This window comes from Marmota marmota, unplaced genomic scaffold, assembly GCF_001458135.2.
Source record: "Marmota marmota marmota unplaced genomic scaffold, marMar, whole genome shotgun sequence".
NCBI lineage: Eukaryota > Metazoa > Chordata > Mammalia > Rodentia > Sciuridae > Marmota > Marmota marmota.
Window position 1 is genome coordinate 3889920 of NW_026000196.1, and position 25068 is coordinate 3914987.

The following is a 25068-nucleotide window of genomic DNA, read 5'->3' on the forward strand; positions in this document are numbered from 1 at the left end:
TGGGCGGGGGAGCAAAGGGAGGTCTTTTCCATTTCTTTATATATCTAGGCCAAAAGTAAATAAGCAAAGGGAAAATACTGTAAGAATTCTTGCTTTTGGGAAGGTCTTCTCTACTTTGACCTGAATATATACAGAAATAAGAAGACACAATTTGGCAAACTCAAGATATCCAGCTATATAAACCAATCTCCTCATTTGACTGGTGAGAGAACTGACGGTAAATGACTTTGTCAATAGAGACTGGAACCTAAGGGCTTTTAACTTTTAGTCTCTGGCCTGCTCCATTCTATCACATTGCCATTACTCAAGGAAAAATAGGGACAAACTCCTGAGGAGATAATTCTGCAGAAGCAAAAGGCTGTATGACCAACATTTTTCATTTCCCTGATGAAGTGGGAAATGGAAGTGTTAAGCAGGAAGTGGTTAAGTAAATTATGTTGATTTGGCATGATGAAATAATTGAAAATATTTCAAGGCTATGTAGAAACTCAGAAAATGTTCATGTCGTAACGTTAAGTGGAGAGAAGTATGTTTTGAAATTAGAGACAATAGAGTGTTAGTTATACTAACACTGAGTACGAAATCCCAGCTCTGTCCCTTGCTAACTTTGTAGCTCTAGAGAAATCATTCAGCCACTCTGAACCTCAATTGCACTGACTCCGAAATAATACTAGTAGTATCTATCACATAGGATTGTTATGAGGCTAAGTAAAAGAATGAATGTAAGCTGGGTGTGGTGGCACATGCCAATAATCTCAATGGCTTGGGAGGCTGAGGTAGGAGGACCACAAGCTCAAAGCTGGCCTCAGCAACTTAGTGAGACCCTGTCTCAAAATAAAAAGGACTAGGAATGTGGCTCAATGGTGAAGCGCCCCTGGGTTCAATCCCCAGAACCCTCCTCCCCACCCTACCCCCCAAAAAATGTAAGAATGTCTGCTACTGTTTGTATTAAAATAGATATATACATAGAAATGTTCAATATGAACCACTGTTGTTACAACGATTATGCCATAAATTAACCTAACAAATGTGTTGAGCAAGGACTGGAATGTGATATAACAAAAATGATACTGCAATGGTAAAAGGACGAGATTACAAATATGCATATTTTCTATCTTCTCCAATGTTACACTGTTTTCCAATAAGAAGGAGACATTTTTAGGGGCTGGGGATATGGCTCAAGCGGTCGCATGCTCGCCTAGCATGCGTGCGGCCCGGGTTCAATCCTCAGCACCACATACAAATAAAGATGTTGTGTCTACCAAAAACTAAAAAATAAAATATTAAAATTCTCTCTCTCTCTCTCTCTCAAAAAAAAAAAAAAAAAAGCTTTAAAAAAAAAAAAAGGAGACATTTTAAATAGAGACCTGGGGGAAAAAAATCCCATACTCCAGAGCAGAGCTCTAGGCTCTGCTCTTTCCTCCAGGGGCCCAGGTCATCCTGTGTCCACTTCCTAGGGCTGCTGTAGCATCTACAGAGAAGGTGAACAACAGCCTGAATTCCTTGGAAAACAAGAGGATAAAAGCAGGTCAGACCCTGAGAGAACTTTGTAGTTACCATTTGAATCAGATTTATTCATTCATGCACACATTCATTCACTCATCCATACACTTTTAGAAGCATTATTGTATGCAAAGAACTGTGCTAGAAGCTTTCAAAGAATTACGATAACCGATAACCCAGCCTGAGTTTGGAACAATCTCCAAACTACTGTGTAAGTGAAAAAAGCAAGCTTCAGAACACTGTGTATAGAATGCTACCATTTGTATTAAAAATAGATATATAAATATACATATTTATAAATTTTTAAATGCATAGAATTGCTCTGAAAGGATATACAAGATATCAATAACAGTGATTAACTTTGGAGAGGGGACTGGAGGCTGACCTCCTTTGGGAGTTTACTTTTTATTGTATACCCTTATATTGTTGAATGTCTTACCATGTATATGTATTAATTTTTCAAAACAAACAAAAAATAAAAGAAACAGCCTGGTACTGCATATACAGTGGTGAACAGGACAGAAGTTCCTTAGTCTTGGGGGAGGCAAAATGTGGAACTTGCTGGGCCACAACTAGTATGTTTTAAAATCCAGACTGTTTACATAAGTTGAAAGTTCTTTCTACAACAATTAGCTCATAGTAATTCAGCATATCATTTTACAGAGATAAAGCAGTTGGAGAATAAATACTAGTCATTTGTCAAGCTTCAGAGTGTATTAAATGATAGTTTGTACAGAGCAGGCATCTTATCTGTTTAACTTGATCAGCAGAGCATTCACTGCAGCAGTTAAGTGCCTGTTACAGCAAGCATTCTCTGATGATGACAAATGATAGCACAACCATTAAAAAAAATCATGAAAAAGAAGATCAGAAGATATTGGACTCTGAGGTAACCATGTGTACCCTATGAAGGTTAGGCAACATTTTTTAGACAATCCTTTAAAAAAATGATGGTATTCAAATGGCAAAGTGAATCCCCATGAGAATGAATGTTTGTAGACACTGCATGTACTTTAGGACCACACAAGCAGGTGCGATGCACAGGGTGACAAGGCATAGATGGACTCTGAAGAGAACCTGGCACTTGTGGGGCACCCCAACTCTATGGGAAGCAGAAAAGTGGACTTCAGGATGTCTGCAAACCACTGATGAGCAGGCAGCCAGCCTAAATAGCTTTGGTCACTAAAGCAGCACAGTGGTTTGACAGGTTTGACTTGCTTGTACTGTCACCACAAGTGACATGTCCATCATTCAATCTGAGTCTCAGTTTTCTTCTCTGTAAAATGGGGGATAACTGAGATCTTTGTGAGGGTTAATTTAGAGAGTCATCAAAAAGTGTCGAGCATGCTGGGCATGTGAGTGGGGCTTACAACTCTATCATCTCTACTACTAAATAATGGAGCTGTGCCAGGCCAATTCTGAACTAAAGTCAGCATCCAGCTGTGAATGGAAGGCATGTGCCACTCTCCAAGCCTTCAAGTATGGATTCCCCATGTTCATATAGCATTGTATAAACTAGAAGTATGGGCACATTCATGATCTCATAAAGCCTGTGAAGGGAGTTGAGTAAGAATTACTAGTTACATTTTGAAGGAGAGAGGCCCATGGTTGAGAGTTGGTTAAGGGCAGAATCCAGGTCATGACCCAGGATTCCCAGTGGGCAGCTCACATTCTTCCACACTAGGAGGAGAGACGGGTCTGGGTCTCTGCCTGTGCTCTAGCTACCATGTTTCTAAGCAGGAAGGAATTCAGCCATCCACTTCAAACACCTTTATCTGCCTCCTTCCTCCAGAACCTGTTTTTGCAAATGGACCTAGGGCACAGGGCTAGCTCCCTGCAATTGGAATTAGGAAAGGGACAATAGCTAAGCAGGGGCTTGCTCAGGCTTTACAGGCAGCCAGAAACAGACCCAACTTGCCCTCACTGCCAGCTTTGAAAGCAGGGACCATGGTGGACTTGCCAGAAAGAGCAGTCATTAAAATGGTACAGATGGCCAAAGTCTCTCTGAAACTGAGCAAGTGCTAACCTTTCCCACTGCCATTAGCATTTCCATCAAAAATTTGGCATTTGATAGAAGAAAAAAATGTGTTGTTTTTTCAATTGTGGAAAGACATATTTATCTGACTTAATTTATAATTGCCTCCCCTTAAAGATCACCTCTGAGTACCTAGCCAGTACTAGATCCTACTGGGCCTGGGCCCAGGCCACTTGGGTCAGATGACAGAGGACAGCCTACTCCTTGTGCTTGGGCAGGTTCTAAATCCATCATCAGTGAAAGGACAGACCTACCTCCCCAGTCTAATCCCTATTCTGCCACATCTGAGTTCTCTGTGGCAGAAGACAGACCAAGGTCTCGAATGCTGCCAGAGAATTACAGAATTCCTCCTGTTCATCCCTTTACCAGCAGAAGGTTACACTAGGTTGAAAATTACTATGTAAGAAAGATGGAGACGCTCAGAGAAGTTTGATAGGCCTTAAGGCATTAGCCCAGGGGAGACCTGGAAGGTGACTTTTGACTGGCATTGAGACCTCCCCCCGTTCCTTCAGAAGGTCTCTAGAGAACCAAGAAGTATGGGGTTCCCAGTTTCCTCACCACAAGTGCCAGAATCTAGAGGATCTTCCTCTGCCAATAGGAAGCATTATTTTCCCTCAGAGATGGAATAAACAACGGAAGTCTGGGGGAAAGACCCTCAGGTGGAGCAGGGAAGGGCCAGGCTCACTTGAAGAGGAATACAAGAGCCTACCTGTATGGTAAGAAGATTTTTTTATTTGAAATATAGTCTGAGCAACATGAGAATAGCCGAGAGGAGGAGGGCTGGTCTGCCTGGGGCAGCAGCCTCTCTAATGGCACAGGAGCAAGAATACAAATATTCCAATGTCTGTGTGCCCCGAACCCCACTTGTCAAGGAAGGCAGACAACAGCAGTGCAAAGACCCACCCACAGCTCCTACTGAAGGAGATCTGGCTCTCGGCACCTGCCTTTGCCATACCTCCTGCTGTCCCTGGTTTCAAACAGGGGTGTGCTGAAGTTTCTCCCACCCACAGAGACATGATGAGCCAGTATAACAATTAGTTCTCGAGACTATTTTTGAGGAAAAGAATCAAAGACAGGAAGGAAGGGCAAGGTGACCAAGGGCCCTGGCCAAGCCAGGCTGGGAAGAGCTCTCCTAGAGGGACTGTCAGCACCCCTCATTCTGCTCCTTCTCAGGCTCTGAAGGAAGGAAGGAGAGCTAGTATCTGCAGGCAAATAGAGCTCTGAGGAGTCTCCTGGCTAAAGGCAGCAAGCAGGAGCCTCCTGGAAGAGCAGACGCAGAGGGGTTTCGAGCTGAGTTGACAGCACTGGAATTAGGCCACACAGCAGCCTGGGGTTGGAAGGACACAGACAAGAGTTGGGGTACCAAGAAGCAGCACAAAGGCATAAATAACAGAAGCAAATTCAGAGCTGTGAGGGTCCTGGGTGACCCCATATTTCCTGGGGTTAGGGGACACCCAGGACCCACAGCTCAGAGCAGACACTGCTCTAGGGCACAATGGCCACGCACACACCAGGGCAGAGCCTTTTATTTCCCACAGTCTGCACGGCAGGTGAAGGATACCGTGGCCCACCCTGACCTCACACATTGCAAAGCTTCCAGTCACACCTGAGGGGATAGTGCATGGCTGTCCTGGTCCTGAGAGGCCTGGGGTTGACTCTGAGCATCTTGGGCACTGTCCTCCTCTGGGGCCAGACCTAATGATCTCCTTGCCCCTGGATCAGCTGACAAAGGCTCACCAGCGTATTCTTCTAGTCCATTTTCTCTAGTTTCCATGGCCACCTCCTCCCCAGAGCCCTCCTCCGGCTCTGCTGCCTCCACCTTCACTTCCACTATCTCCTCCTCCTCTTCCTCTTCCTCCTGGTCTCTCACTTTGTGGACAATGAAGAGATGGCGACTGAGAGAGCTGGCAGAGGTATAGCACAAGCCGCAGAGAAGACACTGGGCTGTGGAGCTGTCCACCTGGTGCTGAGGTATGTGGCTCTGAAACTCGAGCCCCGAGTCTGTGGCAAAGCTACATTTTGCACACTGAAAAAGAGACTTGTGCCTTTTGGTGGAAGAGACAGTCGTGCCATTGCTGGTGCCTGGAGCATCCCCTGCTGCGCTGACTGGTCTTTTCAGATGGTTCACCTGAAAGGAGAGAGAGCATGAGCAGAATCAAGGCCAAGCCCTTGACATGAGCCCCCAGACATGACCAGGTTAGCCAAAGGCCTCAAAGAAGACACTTCCTGGGCCAGGGTCACCCAGACCTAAACACTGGTTTGGTTCATTTCCAATCTTTGTGTATTTTTTAGTGTAACATACATGTGGCACAAACATTCCAAATATATGAACGTTTTAAGGCCCTCCTACCACATTCCCCAGGCCTGCTCTCCAAAGAACATGATAGTACCATTTTGTAGCCTCTCTAAGAGATTTTTTTTTTCCCTGTGATTCTGGGAATTGATCCTGGGGGTGCTTTACCACTGAGCTATACCCCCAGCCCTTTTTTATTTTTAGTTTTTGAGTCTAAGCTGCCAAGGCTGGCTTCAAACTTAGGATCCCCCTGCCTCAGCCTTCCCAGTAGCCGGGATTACAGGTGTGTGCCACTGTGCCTGGGAAAAGTTATCCTATGCACATACAAAAATAAAGCTATTGTATTTTACAAAATGAATCATGTGCCATGCACACTTCTCTTCACCCTGCAGTTTTTACTTAACAACATATACTGGAGCTTGTCTCCATGAAAGCACACACAGAGGCTTCATTCTTCTAATGGCAGCACACTGACCCATTGTGGGGATGACAGTCCCCACTGGCAAACATTGGTTAAGTTCTATCTTTGTTACTACACACAGCAGTGCAGTGAACATCCTTGAACACACTTCTTTATGCCCAAGGCCAAAGCTTTCTACAGATAAGCCCCATAAACAGAATTGCTGGATCAGAAAGTATGTGCATTTTGGGGGGAAGGAAGAATGCACATTTTCCTTATGGAAAGAAAATATCGATTGCACCCTACCTACTATGTGTGAAAGGGCCTTTGCCATCAAGCACCACTCTGAATAGACCAAGAAAGTTTTGAGAATGCCTTGGAACTCCAGGCAGCCCTCAGAGTTTCTCAGACATGGCAAGAGTCTGCAGTTAGGAGGGGATATAGGCTGCTCCAAAGCTTAGCAAAAATAGGAATAGGGCACAGAATAGAGATGAAGTCAGAAAAAGGGCCTAGAGAGCAGGTCTAGACCTGGCTTTTCCCATAACTAGTCAGACAAGGAGGTAACTAACACTGACGTCATGACTCTCACCTGACAGGGCAGCCCTGCCTCACAGGACTGCTATGAAACAGAAGCAAGATGGTGTCTGTGAAAATGCTCCAATGTCCACGGAGCACACACACACTGAAGAGGGGGTGGTTACAGTGACAGGGAAACAATAGCAACAGAAAGCTGACAGGCCATGTTGTCCTGTTCTCTACTTGTGTGCATTGCCCATGTAGGTCACAGACTAGAGTGACCCACACTAAGGGAAGTAATCACAGGTTGCTCCATGGCTGTGAGTACCAATGGACTCCCTGTGCTCCTCCTAATGACTCCCAAACCCCAGGCCTAACTGAGCAGGCAGCCCACACTCACCTGAGGGGAATGTGCACCTGGAGGTTTGACTTTGGATGTCTGGCTCAAGTCAGGGTTTCTGATGCCATGCATAAGGCTGATGTGGCTCTCTAGGAGTGAGGGCCGAGGAAAGCTGGGGCTGTCCTCAGAGCAGTACCTGCAAGAGCCAGTCAGAGAATTGGGGTAAGACTCCAGGCTGCAGGCTTCCTTGGTGCTCTTCAAATGAACACCAGGAAGAATGAAGCAGGCAGACAACTGTGTCCTTAGACGGCCTGGTACTGGGTGCTCCCAGTGAGATCCAGACAGCAAGCCAGTCAAGGTGGCAGACAATAGCAGGTCAGCCTGCCTGCACACTTGCCACCTGGCCCTCAGCCACCATCTTGCTCCCTGATATCACTGCCCAGAAGCCTCAGTGCTGGCTGGGCTAGTGGTCAGAGTGAATGGACCAGGGTACATGCTGAAGCATGGGCAGATGATCACAGGAGTGGGGCAAGAATGCATCACATTACCTCACTCTTTTTAAACCTCAGGGTCCCTCACAACTGGCTATGTTGGCTGGGGCTGAGGAGACAGAGAAAGCTCAGGAGCCACCAGGTCTTGGAAGCTGGTATCTCCCTGACTTCTGAATTAGTGACAGTGTTTTTCAAGTTAGAAACTCATTCATCTCCTGCCTCAGACTCCTGATCTCGCAGCAGAGAAATGCCCTAGAGGGGCCACAGGCAATCTTTTGAATTTTAGGCCTGTTCCCCTCCACCTCCAGGGACTCACCCACAAGTATAGACCTTCTTTACTGTGTCATGGTTGTTGCGGATGTGTTTGCGCAGGCTGTTAGGGGTGTGGAACGACTGTTCACACTGCCGACACGGGTACCGCTTCAATGTCTAAGGGAAGAGGTGACAAGTCACAAAGCATCAGAACCAGAAGATAGTTCTAGGTGCATCTTTATTCTCACATGATACGGACAGAAAGGAAGACCTCAAGGTCTGTGGCACCAACCTGCCCTAAGGTCTGTGGCACCAACCTGCCCTAAGTACCAGGAACCCTATGGGGTCAGCCACATAAGGGGGCCTTAACTTCACAGGACAAAAGTCCAGTGACTCTTGCACTGTACTGTGACCTTGTGGCTGCACTTACCCGACCATGACTCTTTTTCATGTGGGACACATAGCTTTCTCGATCGGGAACCCATTCCTGGCACTCCTGGCAGGTCCAGCCAGTGTTCCTCAGCCGAGGCCTAGCTTCAACCCTGCGATGGGCTTCGGGCCTACCCCAGCGGCCAGAGGGCAGGGAACTGCCCCGTCCAGCCACACTGGTAGCTGGGGACTCAGTGGGAACTCGGGAGCCAGGGCGGCTGGAGGACGTGTCCGCTGAAGACTGGAGGCTTGATAGCTCGTCCACGTTTCGGGGAACACCGTGGGTGCTCTGGGGATGGGGAGAGCGATTACTGACTGGGCAGGGGGAAAGATGCACAGAGTCAGACCCCCGGCCTGAGGTACCCTCCTCCCCAGCCTCCACCCCCAAGGCAGCCCACCTTGACGTGCTGCATCAACTCTGGCTTCTGTAGGAATAGGAGTGGGCACTCAGGGCACTTGAAGACGCCTGCCTGTGCCTTGCTGACATTCTGGTAAAAATGCTGCTGAATGTGCCTCTTCTTGTTGAAGACCATTTCACAGGAGCACTTATAAATGAGCCTGATGAGACAAGCCCCAGGGTATGAGGCAGCCAAGGCTCTGCTGCAGAACCACACAGCCCCTCACCCCTTCTCTGCTCTCTCTGAACCACAGTTAGGTTTGGGAAAGCACTACCCTGAGCCACTGTAGATACTCCCCTGCCTAAGGATGTCTTCAACAGTCTCCAGGTATCTCTGCCTCTAGCCTCAGCTTCCCAGTCCATCCCTAAACCACCCCTTACAGCACCCAGGCCACTCCTCTCTGCCCCACAGAACCCACTGGCCTTGGAGCTGCACTCACTGGGAGGGTCTGTGGGGCTGTGTGGGGTGCTGGGTGGCACTGTGGTCCGCGGTACTGCTGGCAGTCTTGAAGGCCATGGGGCAGAATGCACATTTGTGGAAAACCTGACAGTGTCGCTCCTGGATGTGGCTTTTCAGCAAGGCCAAGGTCAGGTGGACAACACCACAGTGGATACACCTGGATGACAGAGGGGAGGGAATGTTAGACCCAGGGGTGGGGCTGGAAGAGGAGGGTTAGAGGACAGGAAAAGAGCCACCTCAGAAATTTTCTCTACCTCACTGAGGCACTCAGGCTTCCATCTTCCATACAAACATCCTGAGAGCATGCTTGCTGCAATTAGGCACAGCACAGATACCCATGGCTCCTCAAGCCCAATATCATGCCTGGTAGAGAAGGAGGGAGAAACCCCACCTCTCCCTCTAATGGCCAGAGAATATGCTTCTGCAGACCATTAACCTGAGCCCACCAAAGAGAAGGTGGGAGTGGCAAGGGAGGAGAATGATTTAGTAGTCACATAAACAGTATTGATTTAAAGTGTGACCCAACTGTAGAAGTCCAGAAGGAGGCTGCAGAAAGCCTTTGCCTTTCCCTGGGCTGGTATTGAGTTAGCAGGGATGCCACCTAATGAAATGTGCAGTCAGGAAATGCTTTGCTCACCTAATAATCAATAGAGTAAAACAAACAACTCTTAGAGATCAGCAGGAGGTACTCCAAAGCAGCATTCTCCAGTGGCATTTACTGTGATAAAGGAAATGTTCTGTGCTGTACTGTCCACATGGTTGTTTAAATTTAAATCAATGAAATCAAATTAAAAGTCCCACTTCTTAGCTACACTGGCCACATTGCAAGCATTCAATAGCCACGCATGACTGGCACCATTCTGGACAGTGCAGCTCTAAAGTGTCATGACAACTCCTTGGTAAGACTGCAGTTAACTTTTTATTTATTTTTCTCCCTACCAATTTGTATTTTCTAAGTTTTGTTTGGTATATATACATTTTTATTATGTATGAAAAAATAAAATAAGGAATCATCTTAAGTCATTTTTCTAAAATCAAGGCCATGTAAAACACTTCTTCAACCTCAAAACATCTCTCTAGAAATACTGTCTTTCTTTTTTCAGTATTAGAGAAAAGGAGTGTTTCCTCCTATCTGTAAACACACATAGGGGTTTCCCTTCATGAGAGAATACCTTCTCTGCTCCCTGCTGTTTCTTTTTATCTTTCTTTTGTAGCAATGCTGCTTGCCACTCTGACTTTAACTTGCCAGGAGGCATTAGAAGAGAGATTCTTGCTTTACTCAAAGGACCTGCTTTCACTTAAGTAAATTCTTTTACTCCTATGTCTAGCGTGGTGGTGCACACCTGTAATCTCAATCTCAGGAGCTCAGGCAGGAAGATGGCAAGTTCAAGGTCAGTTTCAACAATTTAATGAGACTGCCTCAAAATTAAAAAAGGGTGGTGGGGGGTGCATGCCTATAATCCCAGTGACTCAAGAGGCTGAGGCAGGAGAATGACAAGTTTGAGGCCAGCCTCAGCAACTTAGCAAGACCCTGCCTCAAAATAAAAATAAAAAGAGCTGGGAATGTAGTTTGGCAGTGCAGTGCTCCTGGGTTCAACCCCCAGTACCAGTACCAGAAAAGAAGAAGAATTCTTTGACTCCTGAATGTCAACCTTTATTATATTAGTCCTTTTCCACAATCCACATAATCATCCCAGAATTCTGATAAATTCTTTTTTTTTTCCTTGTATGGGCAGGGTTTGAGGGGTAAAGGAGAATAGAATCACTTCTGCAAATCCCAGCAATGACGATCAACCTGTAGAACTAGAAAGTTATTTGCATTAAACTATGAAGCCCATTCAGTACTAAAATTATACATGCTTTAAATTACAAAGATTCTATACAAATTATTCATTTATTTCTTTTCTCTCCTGGGAAACAAAATAATGAAATTGAAGGACCTGGGTTCTATCTTCAGAACAAGAAAAAAGAAAGTGAAACCAACTTCTAGCACACAGAAGTATTTCCACACTGCAAGATATTATGAGGAAAAAAGTCACATGTTTCCAAATTCATCCAAAATGGACAAACCTGATGTGTGTTAAGTGCAGTTTTTGCTAAATTCCTACAGAAACAACTTAAATGTACTTTTCACAAATGCCACAGAGAATTCGTTCTATTTATCCAATAGATGTTCTTTGAGAAACCTCACTAAAGGCAGAACATAAAGGATAGAGCTGGGGCTGTACTAGCCTTCATCACAAGCAAAGTAGCCTCTGTGAAGGACTGAATCCAGCAGGGTTTACAAATTGATGAAAAAGCATCCATAAAAGAAATCCAACTTTGTGACACAAACTTTGACCGCATTTTAAAATAGACAACAGCATCATATTTGTGAAATATGAGAAGTTTCAGAAAAAAGAATGTAAAATATTTAACTTCACTAATGATCACAAATAAGAAAATAATATATTATTAAAACAGTCTGTGGGGCTGGGGTTGTGGCTCAGTGGTAGAGTGCTTGCCTAGCATGTGTAAGGCACTGGGTTCGATTCTCAGCACCACATAGAAATCAATAAAAAATAAAGGTCCATTGACAACTAAAAAAATATTAAAAGAAAAAAAAATTCAAAAAGTCTAATCTTGCTTCCTTATGATATTATTGGCTATTCTCCAAATTATTAACAAAGAGGCTGGGGATATAGCTTAGTTGGTAGAGTGCTTCCCTTGAATGCACAAGGCCCTGGATTCAATCCCCAGCATCACAGGAAAAAAAAAAAAAAAAAAGAATCAAATATCAACAAAGAACAGAAAAAGTTTTAAAATTTGAATATAATGTGTATATATACACACACACATATATAATAATATAAATTATGTATATACACATATAGACTTTTTTTACATTGTCTTTAAGAAAAAGCAAAAATTATAAAACATTAAAAAATGTAAAACTCTTTAATACAGCTCAATAAAATGGAACATAGGTATCTTTTTAAAGTCTACTTTTAAAAAGCATTAACACCAAGAGAGTGAAGAGAAATACTTGCTAATCATAGCTAACAAAGAATTATATCCAGAATATATAAAATAAGTCTTACAACTCAATAAGATGACAGGGGATAGGAATGTGGCTCGGTGGGAGAGTGCTTGCCTAGCCTGCAGAGAACCTGGGTTTAAAGCCCAGCACTTTTCTCTTAAAAAAAAAAAATCAATAAGATGACAAATAACCTAATTTTAAAAATGGGCAAAGGATCTGACTAGACATGTCTCAAAAGAAAATATAAAATGACCAAAAGGTACTTGAAAGGAAGCTCATGCCCAATATCATTATCTATTAGGAGAATTGTAAATTTTCATAAAGATAGTTAACAACCAAAAGTCAGACAATAATGAGCATTGGTAAGGATACAGAGGGGTAAGGATACAGAGAGGTCAAAAGCTTCATGAATTCCTGATAGGATGTAAAAATGATACAACCACTTTCAAAAACAATCTGGCATCTCCTCAAAAAGCTAAACATGGCTGGGTATAGTGGTGCACACCTATAATCCCAGTGACTCAGGAGGCTGAGGCAGGAGGATTGTGAGTTCAAAGTCAGTCTCAGCAATTTAGTGAGGCCCTAAGCAACTTAGTGACACCCTATCTCAAAATAAAAAATAAAAAGGGCTAGGGATGTAGCTCAGTGGTTAAGTGCCCTTGGGTTCAATCCCTGGGACTAAAAAAAAAAAAAATTAAACATGATTTGACCCAACTATTGCACTCCTAGGTACACACTCAAAAGAAAGGAAAACAGGGCTAGAGATGGAGCACTTGCCTAGTGTGTTCATGACCCTGGATTCAATCAGCATCACAAAAAGAAAAGAAACATGTTCACACAATATGTACATTTATGTTCATAGGCAGAAAATGGAAATAATCCAAGTATCTAACAACTGATGAATGGAAAAAAATGTGTATAACCATACAACGAAATATCATCCTGCCATGAAAAGGAATGAAATACTGATATATGTTACAACATGTGTGAATCTTATAACATTATGCTAAGACCATGTTTACATGAGTTCATTTATATGAAATGTCCAGAATAGGTAAACCTATGAAACAGAGACAGAAAGTAAATTTGTGAAGGGATGGAAATATTGGTGAACGTGGAGTTTCTTTTAGGGGGCTGAAAATGTTCTGAAATTATCTGTGGTAATTGTACAACTCTGTGAATATACTTAAGACCACTGTATTATATACAATACTTTAAATGGGTGAATAGTATGGCATGCAAATTATATAAAAATTACAAGAAAATGAATAGTTGACTTAGTTGTATGTCTTCTGAGTTCAACCACAGATCACTGAAGATTTTAGTGTCACTCTCTTCAGTAATTTCTCTAGCTGAATCACAACATTTTTTTATCTAACATTTTTTATCTACATGCCTTGCAAGCATGAGGCCCTGGGTTAAATTTCCAGCACTGCAAAAAAAAAAAAAAAAAAAAAATCAAAATACATTGGAGAAAGGATAACTTTTTCAACAAATAGTGCTGGAAAACTGGAAATCCATATGTAGCAAAATGAAATTAAACCGCTATTGCCCACCTTGCACAAAACTCAACTCAAAGCGGATCAAGGACCTAGGAATTAGACCAGAGACCCGGCATCTAATAGAAGAAAAAGTAGGCCCAAATCTTCATCATGTCAGATTAGGCCCTGACTTCCTTAATAAGACTCCTAAAGCACAAAAAATAAAATCAAGAATCAATAAATGGTATGGATTCAAACTAAAAAGCTTCTTCTCAGAAAAAGAAATAATCACTGAGGTGAAGAAAGAGCCTACAGTATGGGAGCAAAGTTTTACCACACACACATCAGACAGAGCACTAATCTCCAGGATGTATAAAGAACTCAAAAAACTTAATACCAAAACAACAACAACAACAACAACAACAACAAAACCCCAATCAATAAATGGTCTAAGGAACTGAACAGAAGACGACATACAAGCGGTCAACAAATATATGAAAAAGTGTTCAATATCTTCAGTAATTAGAGAAATGCAAATTAAAATTACTCTAAGATTTCATCTCACCCAAGAAAGAATGCCAGTTATCAAGAATACAAATAATAGTAAATGTTGGAGAGGATGTGGGGGAAAAGGTACTCACATACATTGCTGGTGGGACTGCAAATTGGTGCTACCACTTTGGAAAGCAGTGTGGAGATTCCAAAGAAAACTTAGAATGGAACCACCATTTGACCGAGCTATCCCACTCCTCGGTCTATACTCCAAGGACTTAAAATCAGCATACTATGGTGCATAACCACACCAATGTTTATAGCAGCTAAATTCACAATAGCTAAACTCTGGAACCAACCTAGATGCCCATGAATAAATGAATCGATAAAGAAACTGTGGTATATATACAAAATGGAATAATACTCAGCATTAAAAGAGAATAAAATTATGTCATTTGCAGGTAAATGGTTGGAGTTGGAGAATATTATGCTAATTGAAGTAAGCCAATCCCAAAAAAACTAAAAGTTGGAATGTTTTCTCTGATTAGTGGATGCTGATCTATAATTGGGGGTGGGGGCATGGGAAGAATGGAGGAACTTTGGATTGGGCAAAAGTGAGGGGTTGAGAGGGTAGGAAAGATGGTGGAATGAGATGGATATCATTACCCTAGGTACATGTATGATTGCATGAATGATACATCTCTACACGGTGGTACAACCAGATAATTGAAATGTTGCACTCCATTTGTACGATATATTGAAATGCATTCTGCTATCATGTACAACTAAGTAGAACAAGTAAAAAATTTTTTAAAAGATTCAAAGATAAATATTTCAGTATTGACTGCACGGTTACTTATTGATCCAAATAAGCAGTGTGTGTTCAAGTCATAGTTTGAAAGGTATTTTTAAATGTTACAGAATACTATAAAACACATGCTCTAACCTGGGCATGGTGGTACACACCTATAATCCTAGAAACTTGGAAGGCTGAAGCAGGAGGGCTGAAATAGAAGGATTGAAAGTTCAAGGCCAGCCTGAGCAATTTATCAAGACTCTGTCTCAAAATTTTAAAAAGTTAAAAAAAAAAAAAAAAGATGAGAACATGGCTCAGTGGTAAAGCCACCCTGGGTTCAATCCACCCAGTACCATAAAAAATGTATCCTGGGATGCTGCCAAGTAATGCTCTTACCAACCCTGGTGGTAAGGCCTCTGTATAACCCCATCTTCAGTTTGTTTTGTTTCTAACACACTTTAGATAATCCAAACTCCATAATCAAAAAAAAAAAAAAAATCAGCTTACATTTGCAATTGTTTACAAGTCAACAACCAGGGAGTCATCACTAACCCTTCCCGCACCACTCTCTCCCACATAAAAGCTACTATCAAGTCCTAATGCTTCTAATTCCTAAGCCCCTTTTCTATATCCCCATAGCTATGCCCCCCCCACACACACACCTTTTTTTGAGACAGAGCCTATTGTTGCCCAGGCTGGCCTTGAACTCACCATCCCCTTGCCTCTGTCTCCTGAGTAGTGAGGCTTACAGGATGGGATGTGCCACTGAGCCCAGCACAGCTATCTATGTCTTAGCTGAAGCCCTCAGCATCTCATTTGGACCATTACACTTACTTCTCAGGCAGTTTCCACTCTTTCCCTTGTGTAATTCCTGTGTCAAATTCCCAGAATGATCTCTCTAAAATAGATGAGCCAGTTTATACCTCTACTACAAATATCTGTAGCTCCTCACTGTTCACTGGATAAAATCCAAATGTCTGGTAAGGAGCACAGGTCTTGCATGTCCTGGTCTCTGCCAATTCCCCAGGATTGTCTCATCACTCCCAGGTCCATCCTGACATCTCTATGCAACTGTTTATCATTCCTGTAACACCTTTTTTTTTTTTTATGTCTGTTGGACTCCCTACCTGTACCCTTGCCAGATATGCTCTTCCCCTTTTTTTGCCTAGAAAACTCCCTAATATCTCCTTTAGAAAACTTTTCTGACCATTCCACTACTATGGGAGCACTGAATTACAATTACCAGATGAAAGCCTGCTTGAGGGCAAGAGCTGTTCATAATCATCTTTGTATCCTGAGTATCGAGAATAATGCCCAAAACATACGACATAAATATACACAACAAAAAGTCAAATGAACTAAATAAAAAAATCCTGAAATTCCAAAGAGTAGGAAACTTGACCAAATTTGATCAAAATTATTTTCAAAAGTGAAAATAAAGTAGGAGCTCCTAACTAGGAGACCTAATTGGGTCAATGAAAACATTAAAGATCAATAAATTTTCTCCCCCCATTTTGATCTATTTCCTAAAAATGACTTCTTGCCTATAAATGTTTAACATAATGGAAGACATTTCAGTCAAAATAAGAATTTTCTTGGTTTTACTATATGGCTGATCATTTTTTTCCATACTCAGGTTTTGTCTGTTTCTCACATATTGACAAAAACTAACTAAAATGAAGACATGAGAGCCCTTTGAGGTTGGTGTCATACAGCCCCATTTGTTAATAGAAACCAGAAACATTTCAAAGTACTATAATTAGTAAATTTTTTATTGAAACAGTGCTTAAAATTTAGTATGCCAAACACAGAAATTTGTGAACAAATTAAATGTAAACTTTTTTAAAAAATATTCTTTTAGTTGTCAATGTATCTTTTTTTTTCTTAATATGTGGTGCTGAGAATCAAACTCAGTGCCTCACACATGCTAGGCAAGTACTCTACTACTGAGCTACAACACCAGCCCTGTATATACCTTTTAAAACCAAGTTGACAACATGTTTAACCTCCCCCAAACCTTCCCCTTCAAAGCTTTTTTAAAAATATATTTAATATTTAAAAAAATCATTCTTTCCTCTTGTTAATCCTGCCTTCTATAAAATAAAAACATCTGTCCACATACCAACCAATGTTCTTATTTTATTAGGCTTTAAGTCCAAATCTCTCAGTCTCAGAAAAAGGAACAACCATTGGGCAATACCAGGACAGTAATCCAGGAAGCACCCACCTGTAGCCCACCTTACGGGCATAGTGCAGGCAATTCTCCTTTACATGGGTCTGGAAGTAGGCAGAGCGACAGAGGACCCCACATTCTGGACAGCAGTAGGGGGACTTGTGTGCATGAATCCGCTGGTGGGCACAGAAACTGCACTGGTTGGGCAGCAGCATCTGGCACACCTGGCAGGTCTAGGAAAGAACACCAAGAAAACAGATCATGCAGGTGCTGTAGACCTGTGACTTTCCTATCAGAGCTGTCTGGCTCTCCCAAGAGAGCAGTCAGAATAACCTCCTTCCCCAATCATTCTTATTTCCAACTCTTTTAGGACATTGTGACATCTCCAGACCTCCTTACAAGTGCTGCTACTGACACCCAAGCAAGTGTTGTCAGCCACCTTATTAGTCAGTGACAGATCTGGCCCTGTTTTCTCTACATACCTCTAAGATCATGTTTCTTTCCTCTAATAGGCAGAACCCAGACAGTCCAGAAGGGGACAGCAACAAACAGAGCTGGGACCTAAATCTTGGAGGGGACTTTTCTATTTTTTTAGTGATTAGGGGATACTTGTACTACTCACTAAGGGGACCACTGACCTGGAGGTAGAGATGCTCAGAGGGACAAATTAATAGGGAAGATGGGAAAAGATCTCTGCTTTAATCAGAAAATTCAGAATGAGGGACTTCTATAGGACTAACAACCCAGTGTTTTAAAAAATTGCAAGGGGAAAAAAAAAAGGACAGAGAGGAAAGGGGAATTTATAAATTAAACCAATTGCAACATTCAGCCTATATTTGAATCTTGATTCAAACAAGCAAGTATAAAAAGAAAGGAGACAATTAAAGATATTTAAAAATTAACATTTAAAATATTTAAATTAAAAAGATATTTAAAATTAAGGATGAGAATATTAGGATATTTCACACAATATTAAGATTTAATTTAATTATTATTATTTTATTGTTTTGTCTTTTGGGTGCTAGGTGTTACACCCAGGGCCTTGCACATGATGGACAACTGCTCTATCATTGAGCTACACCCCCATGTCTATGTAGTGTATTTTTCTTTCTTTCTTTTCTTTTTCTTTCTTTCTTTTCTTTTCTTTTCTTTTTCTTTCTTTCTTTTTTTTTTTTTTGTGGTGCTGGGGTTTGAACCCAGGACCTTATGCATGCAAGGCAAGCACTCTACCAACTGAGATATATCCCCAGCCCCCTATGTAGTGTATTTTGACACAGGGTCTTGCTAAGTTGCCTAGATTGGCCTTGAACTTGCAATATTCCTGACTCAGCCTCCTGAGTAGCTGGGATTATAGGTGTGTATTACTGCTCTTGCAGCCAATAATAATAATAATAATAACTATTATTATTATTATTATTATTATTATTATTGACCTGGGATTGAACTCAGGGGCACTTAACCACTGAGCCACATCCCAGCCCTTTTTGGTATTTTATTTGTTTCCCCCTTTTACATCCTGGCTGTGATGTGAATCATTTTATTCCACCACACACTTTGGCCATGATGTGTTACCACAGGACCAAAGCAATGGGGCCAATTGGTAATGGACTAAAATCTCCAAACCTATAGGCCAAAATATTTTTTATCCATAAAATGATCATCTCAGGTATTTTTTATCAAAACATAAATTTGAAGAACACATAGCTACATACTAGAATATTTACAGACACAATAATGCTAACATTTGTTTAAAAATAGCAGGCACATGGCACACACCTGTAATCCTAGCAACTTGGGAGTCTGAGGCATGAGTATTCCAAGTTCAAAGTCAACCTCAGCAACTTAAGGGAGGACCTAAGCAACTTAGCAAAATTCTAAAACACTAAAAAGGCTGAGGATATGGCTCAGTGGTTAAGCACCCCTGGATTCAAACCCTAGTTATCAAGAAAGGACATAGGAGCCAGCTTGAAGGGGATCCAACTGACCAAAGATGGGATGACCTGAGCATCCAAAAAGAATACTGAATGCTGCAGCTCTTTTAGAATTTGTCTAGCAGGATTTCTGGCTATGGCAGGAGGCTCACCCCATGCAATTTGTACTTATCAACAGAGTTGGTTTTCCTGCAAAAAATAATAATAGAATATATAAACATACTGAATATATACCAATGAGTTCATGATGACACTAAAAACAATAGAGACAATTATATCACACTCATTAGGTTAACTAATAAAATTTTTAAAAATAATGTGATGGGGCTGGGGCTGTAGCTCAGTGGCAGAGTACTTGCCTAGCATATATGAGGCACTGGGTTCCATCCTTAGCACCACATAAAAATGAAACAAATAAAATAAAGGCATGCTGTCCATATACAACTACAAAAAAAATTTTTAAATAATGTGAGAATGTAGAAAAACTGGGCCCCTTGTGCACTGTTGATGGGAATGTAAAATGGTATAGTTGCTGTGGAAAATAGTATGGTGGTTCCTTAAAAATTAAACACAATTACCATATGATCCAGTAATACCATTTCTAGGTATACAACTAAAAGAATTGAAAACAAAGTCCCAAAGAGATAATGCTACACCATATTCATCTTAGCAGTATTCAGACTAGTTAATTCATGAAAGAGGGCTGGGAGTGTAGCTCAGTGGTAGAGCTCTCACCTCACACATGGGAGGCAATGGGTTTGATCCTCAGCACCACATAAAAATAAAATAAATGGATTGTGTCCAAATACAACTAATAATATATTTTAAAAATGAAATAAATCCAAGTACCCATAAATGGATTAATGGATAAACAAAATGCATATACACATGAACAAAATGGAATACTATTGAGACTTTTAAAAGAAAGAAATTCTAGGTAGGTTCAATGGTATACACCCTATAATCCTAGCTACCCAGCAGGTTGAGGTGGGAGGATTCCTTGAGTCCAGGAGTTTGGGGCCAGACTGGCCAACATAGTAAGATACCCAAACCCTCTCAACCCATAAATAAAGGAAATTCTGATACATGCTATATTGATCAAACTTGAGGTCATGGCAAGCAAGATAAGTGACTCACAAGAGTTTCTGAGGACAGTCAAATTCACAGACACAGAAAACAGAATGGTGATTGCCAGGGATTTCAGGTAGAGGGGAAAATGCAAGTTGTTGTCTAATGGGTACCAGCTTTCAGTTTTGCAAGACCAAAAGCATTCTCGAGATTGAGTGCACAACAATGTAAACGTACTTAGCTAAATTATATATTTTTTGTTAATTTTAACTAGGTACAACAACAAACAGTTAAATAAAAGCTTAAAAACATTAAAGAATAGTCCCTCTGTACTGAAATACTTCCCTAACAAGGTGACTTGTAACACAAGAGGAAGGATGAAAAGACCCCTTCAGTCACCACAGAGGGAGGCAGATTCAGTTCAGGGGTAGACTTCCAAGAAGAAGATGGAGAGCCCAAACATGTTGTCCATTCAGTCCCTGCTCTGGCGTGGAGCCCCACCCCACCCCATCTGTGCACACCCTGCACGGGACACGTGGCCTAAAGCCTGAGTACTGTCACAGGGAAACCCAAGTCCAGCAGCCTCCAAGGCTAGTTTTCGAACCCAGAGCTCCACCCCAAGACTCAGAAGCTCCATTTAGTGGTAGGAAATTTTATAAAAGATTGGAGCTAGGCTGAGAGAAGCCTGACAGCCTTCCTGGGCCTGCCCACCCTTCCTGTCTGGGGGGGTGTGCTTGTGGGGCTCCCACAAAGGGGAGAATAACAAAGAGAACTATAGGAAAAGAAGAGTGCCGGCCTGGGGTCCTACACTCTGATCCTTGTGTACGTAGATTGTAGAAGATGGATGAGAAGCAGTATGAAAAACCCACACGCCCCTAGGTCCACTGCCAGAGGTGCTCAATCACATGACTTGTAGAAAGGACCTGAGTAAACTCAAACATGCTGGACAGCAAGAACACTGAATCCCCTGGGGAAGCGGCCAGGTGACCACACTCCATTTGACTTATCAGAAGGAAAATGAGACAGAGAGAAGGCAATGATGAGAGGCCACAAAGTGACCCCCATATGGTACCCCCTAACTCCTTTAGGGCCAAGTTCTCTACAGAACCCCTGCAGACCTACCCCGCTTGCCCTCCTGCCTCTGCCCCCACACTGATCGTCAGTCTCATACCCAACAACTCCCTGCCCCTCAAACCCACTCTGCACTTGTTCCCCATACCCAGAGTACCCTATCTCTCCCTCCTCCAAACTCAACCTTGCAGGTCAGGAAGAGACCAAGGGCATGTCTGGAGACCACCTTCCTGAAGGGACCTGCTTCAGAAGGTGCCAAAGGGTATGTTTATGACATATACATGGGTATATGACAGCCTTTAAAAAAAAAAAAAAAAAGCCTCATCAAGTATAACCAAGAATGAGAACAAGCAGACAAGCTCAACTACTTCCCTGAAGAGATGAGAACATGGATCAAAGAAGGGGCCCCCAAAGTCTCTGCCATAGGCCCACATACCCATCTACCCTCCTTTCTTTCACCTCAGCCCTACTGATGGTCCTACTGAAGTATCCCCAAAAGGACTCTGCAAAACAGCTGTGTCCACTGCAGGGCAGAACAAAATGTAAAGGCAGGTCTTAGAGGAACAGAGTTAGGCAGGGGCAGTGACTCACCTACCTCTGTCCCTAGGCACATGTAAGACTGGGCTGATACCTTCCAGAAACCAGAAAAAGATCATCCAGCATTGAAAGGTCCCACAGTGGACCTGAGAGCCCAATGGAGTGGGAGTTGAGTAGGACATGGGGCACGTCCACAAACACATTTGCTAAATCTTTATGGTCTCCTTTAGTTATGGGTAGGACATCTTTCCCACTAAACACAAAGCATTATTTATTCAGGTGGGCCACTAACCATTAAGCCAGATGTCCTCTTCTAAGACATCTGCTCCTGCATCAATGAGCTTTCCTCTCCATGCTCAATCAGAACCCATGTAAGCCAGGGGCCTGACACACATCATAGTGCAGGTCTGTGCTTACCAGCCCCTCTGTTTCCTCTGATGTCCTCTGGAAATGTGCAGCCAGGACCATGTAGTCCCTCATCTGCTTGTGACATTCAGGACATTTGGTTCCATACCGGATGAGCCTCACAGGGTCTGGGTAAAGAGGAAAGGCTGGAGGTGGGGGGCTGGGGCTGGTACTGCCCAAAATGGGGCCATGTTTGGGGGAGGAGGAAGGGGCTGGGGTTGCTGGTGCCGTGGAGTTTGCAGGAGCCGACACGAACATCTGGTCCGCAGAGATGGGTTTCACAAGCAGCTGAGAACACTGCATGACGAGCCCCTTGCTCTTGTGGTCACGGGCATGACGGAGCAGGCTGCACTTGTTGAAGAAGAGCAGTGTCTTGGAGCACAGTGTGCACAGCACCTCGATGTGGACACTCCGCCGGCCATAGTGCTGGCTTAGACTCTTCTCTAAGGCAAATGCATCTCCACACTCCAGGCAGCAGTACCCACTGGCCGGCACGTGGATCCTGCTGTCTGCAGGTGGGCTGAGATTTGGCGCGTAGAGGGGCACAGGGTTGGAACTGTGGAGGACCTTATTGAAGACCTCCACAATCAGAGGGGCAGCCTTTTTCACCTGGTGGACCAGGGGCACCGACATTTGTGTAAGCTGAGGCTGGTTCCGTCTCTGGGCTGAGGATTTGGCCGTCACAGATGCAGCAACACTGTGGGGGACCAGGTTCAGGTTGGCCAGGTGCACGGCTTTGGGCAGAAGATTGGCAGGGGCCAGGGTTGATGCCTGCAGTGCTGTGCTCTGTTGCTTCCTGCCCACCTGTGAGCTGGAGGCAGCCGCCTTTGGGACCCGGGGCCCAGAGCTACAGCAGGGAGATGTAGAGTCAACAGCCTTTGTCATGCTTTCATCTTTCTTGTCACTCTGGGGACTCCCTGAATTTATGCCTACCTCAGGAAAGTGCTCCTCTACAGGCACAGCTGTGCCCTCATCCCCTGGCACCTCGCTTGGGGCCTCAGCAATGGCACTCCCTACAGGTGACCCGATAGGGGACTTACTTGGATCATCAGGGTCTGGCAAAATCCTGGTAACTGTCCGTTTGATCTCCCCTGATGATGTTTTAATGGTTTTGATTCTAACTTTGGGAATTGCTGGTGGGGAGCTGGCAGCCACTGAAGGGGAGCCTTTGCTACTGCTGTCACTGCAAATGCTCCGAGGGCTATCTGATGGCTTGATACTTTTTCTAGTGGCCTCCAGAGGGCTCCGGGGACTCTTTGGTGACTTGGGCATTTTGGGGCTGCCTTTAGAACCCTCTTTAGTGGGCCCAGAGGGATCCTTTGTGTGGCCAGACTGATCCTCCTTGGTAACACTAGCCACCCTTTTTGCTTGCAGGGCCACCAAGGCTGCAACACAAGAGGACAATTTGGAATGAGCGGGCTTAAGACGCTGCCTAGGAGGGACTGATGAGCGGGTACCAAGATCTGGGACAAGTTTCTTAGGCTCTCCGATACTGTTACTAGGGTGACTATTGAACCCCAGAGCTTCTCCAAAGAATCGACTGGAATCCAGCTCCTCGTGAGGCTCCACCTTCGGCCCAACTCGCTCTCGTTCCTCGTGGCTCTCTAGAGACAAGGGTTCTGGCTTCGGTTCTTTCTTACAAAATTGATCAAACATGTGCAGCTCTGGGACTGGAAACTTGGCCAAAGCTTCCAGGACTGGACCCCCCACAGCCCCGCACCCAGGAGTGGGTGGGAAATAACTGTCAGAATGTTTAGGCTTTATCCCAAACCCATTATCTTTGATGGGATCCTCAGGTTCTGGGCTGGAAATTGGACTGAACTGGTTGAAGGTGGGTAATGGCTCTGACTTGGGAGGCTCCAGCTTCCCAGGGAAACTCCGAGAACTGTCTCCATTCATGAAAGTAGCATCAAATTTTCCACAGTTGTGGGGGTCTGGAGGCAGGTCTGAGCCCCGGAATCCATTGTGGAGGAGGCTGGGAGCAATGTGGTCTTTCTCTGCTTCAAATGACTCCTGGCGGCTGGTGTTCTTGACAATGACACTCACGACTGGCACATCTGGAGCTGATCCTGAGTGAGACAAGGACACACTCTCATCTATACACATGCCTGATGGCTTGAGGGGACTCTCATTCTCCTCGCTGGGAGCCTGGATGGCCTCCTTGGCATCAAGGCTGGTAGGGTCTGGGATGTCAAAGGCAGCCAGAAGGTCATCAAAATCTGGGGTTTTCATATCCCCCATGGCTGGATGCTGGCAAGGGCTATGACAGAAACAGAGAACAGAGTCAGTGAACACCAGGGCCTCACTGGACTGTCCTGCATCATCTTCACTGGACACCTGTCACACTAACACACATAAACAGCTGGAATTCCAAAGCAGAACCCCATGTTCTGTGATAGAAAGTCACAAATCTGAGACGAAATTCTAGAAGGGAGCAGAGGGGTTAAAAGAGTTTATATGTAATGACAAGGCTATCTGGAAGACCTTAAACCTCAATACCTAGAAATTAACTGGCTAGCTGCATGGCCAAAAAAGAAGGTAGACTCCTACCACATTCCAAACACCATGGTCATGTGCACTAGCCAAAAGCCAAACGCTCAGCCCCTCCCCCCTTTTTAAAAGCATTGTTCAACACTTCCTTCCTTGAGAAAACTTCTGATTCATATATGAGATTTGACCTTGTACGCCTCCTTGGTAGTTTCTTCTCTATTCAGCAAATGTGCTTGATTCCTTATTTTGGTTTGTTTGGTTGGTTGATGGTTGTTTTGTTTTTGTGGTACTGAGGATTTTGCTCTTACTATTGAGCTACATCCCCTGTTCTTTCTATTATTTTTTATTTCAAGACAGGGTCTTGATAAGTTGCTGAGGCTGGCCTTGATCTTATGATCCTCCTGCATCGGCCTTCCAAATCACTGGGATTTCAGATGTGTGCCATCATACTTGGCTGATTCCTTGATTTTTTTTTTACCCTAAAATTGT

The 25068-nt window shown here is 43.5% G+C and overlaps 1 protein-coding gene and 1 non-coding gene across 2 annotated transcripts in view; one reads left to right on the forward strand and one right to left on the reverse strand.

Moving 5' to 3' along the window:
- Window positions 1-1750: 1750 nt before the first annotated feature.
- Znf592 (zinc finger protein 592) overlaps window positions 1751-25068 on the reverse strand; it is a 38657-nt gene continuing 15339 nt past the window's right edge. Inside the window, exons 2-9 of the mRNA XM_015493019.2 lie at window positions 22102-24349; window positions 17132-17310; window positions 9097-9273; window positions 8658-8817; window positions 8261-8548; window positions 7895-8007; window positions 7148-7283; window positions 1751-5666 (exon numbers count right to left, since the gene is read on the reverse strand). Coding sequence (XP_015348505.1) covers window positions 5139-5666; window positions 7148-7283; window positions 7895-8007; window positions 8261-8548; window positions 8658-8817; window positions 9097-9273; window positions 17132-17310; window positions 22102-24330 — 3810 coding nt within the window. The 5' untranslated portion in view covers window positions 24331-24349 and the 3' untranslated portion in view covers window positions 1751-5138. The remainder of the gene's footprint in view (window positions 5667-7147; window positions 7284-7894; window positions 8008-8260; window positions 8549-8657; window positions 8818-9096; window positions 9274-17131; window positions 17311-22101; window positions 24350-25068) is intronic.
- LOC125612541 lies at window positions 19100-19164 on the forward strand. Its single transcript, XR_007342962.1, has one exon. It is a non-coding gene; the product is annotated as a U7 small nuclear RNA (small nuclear RNA).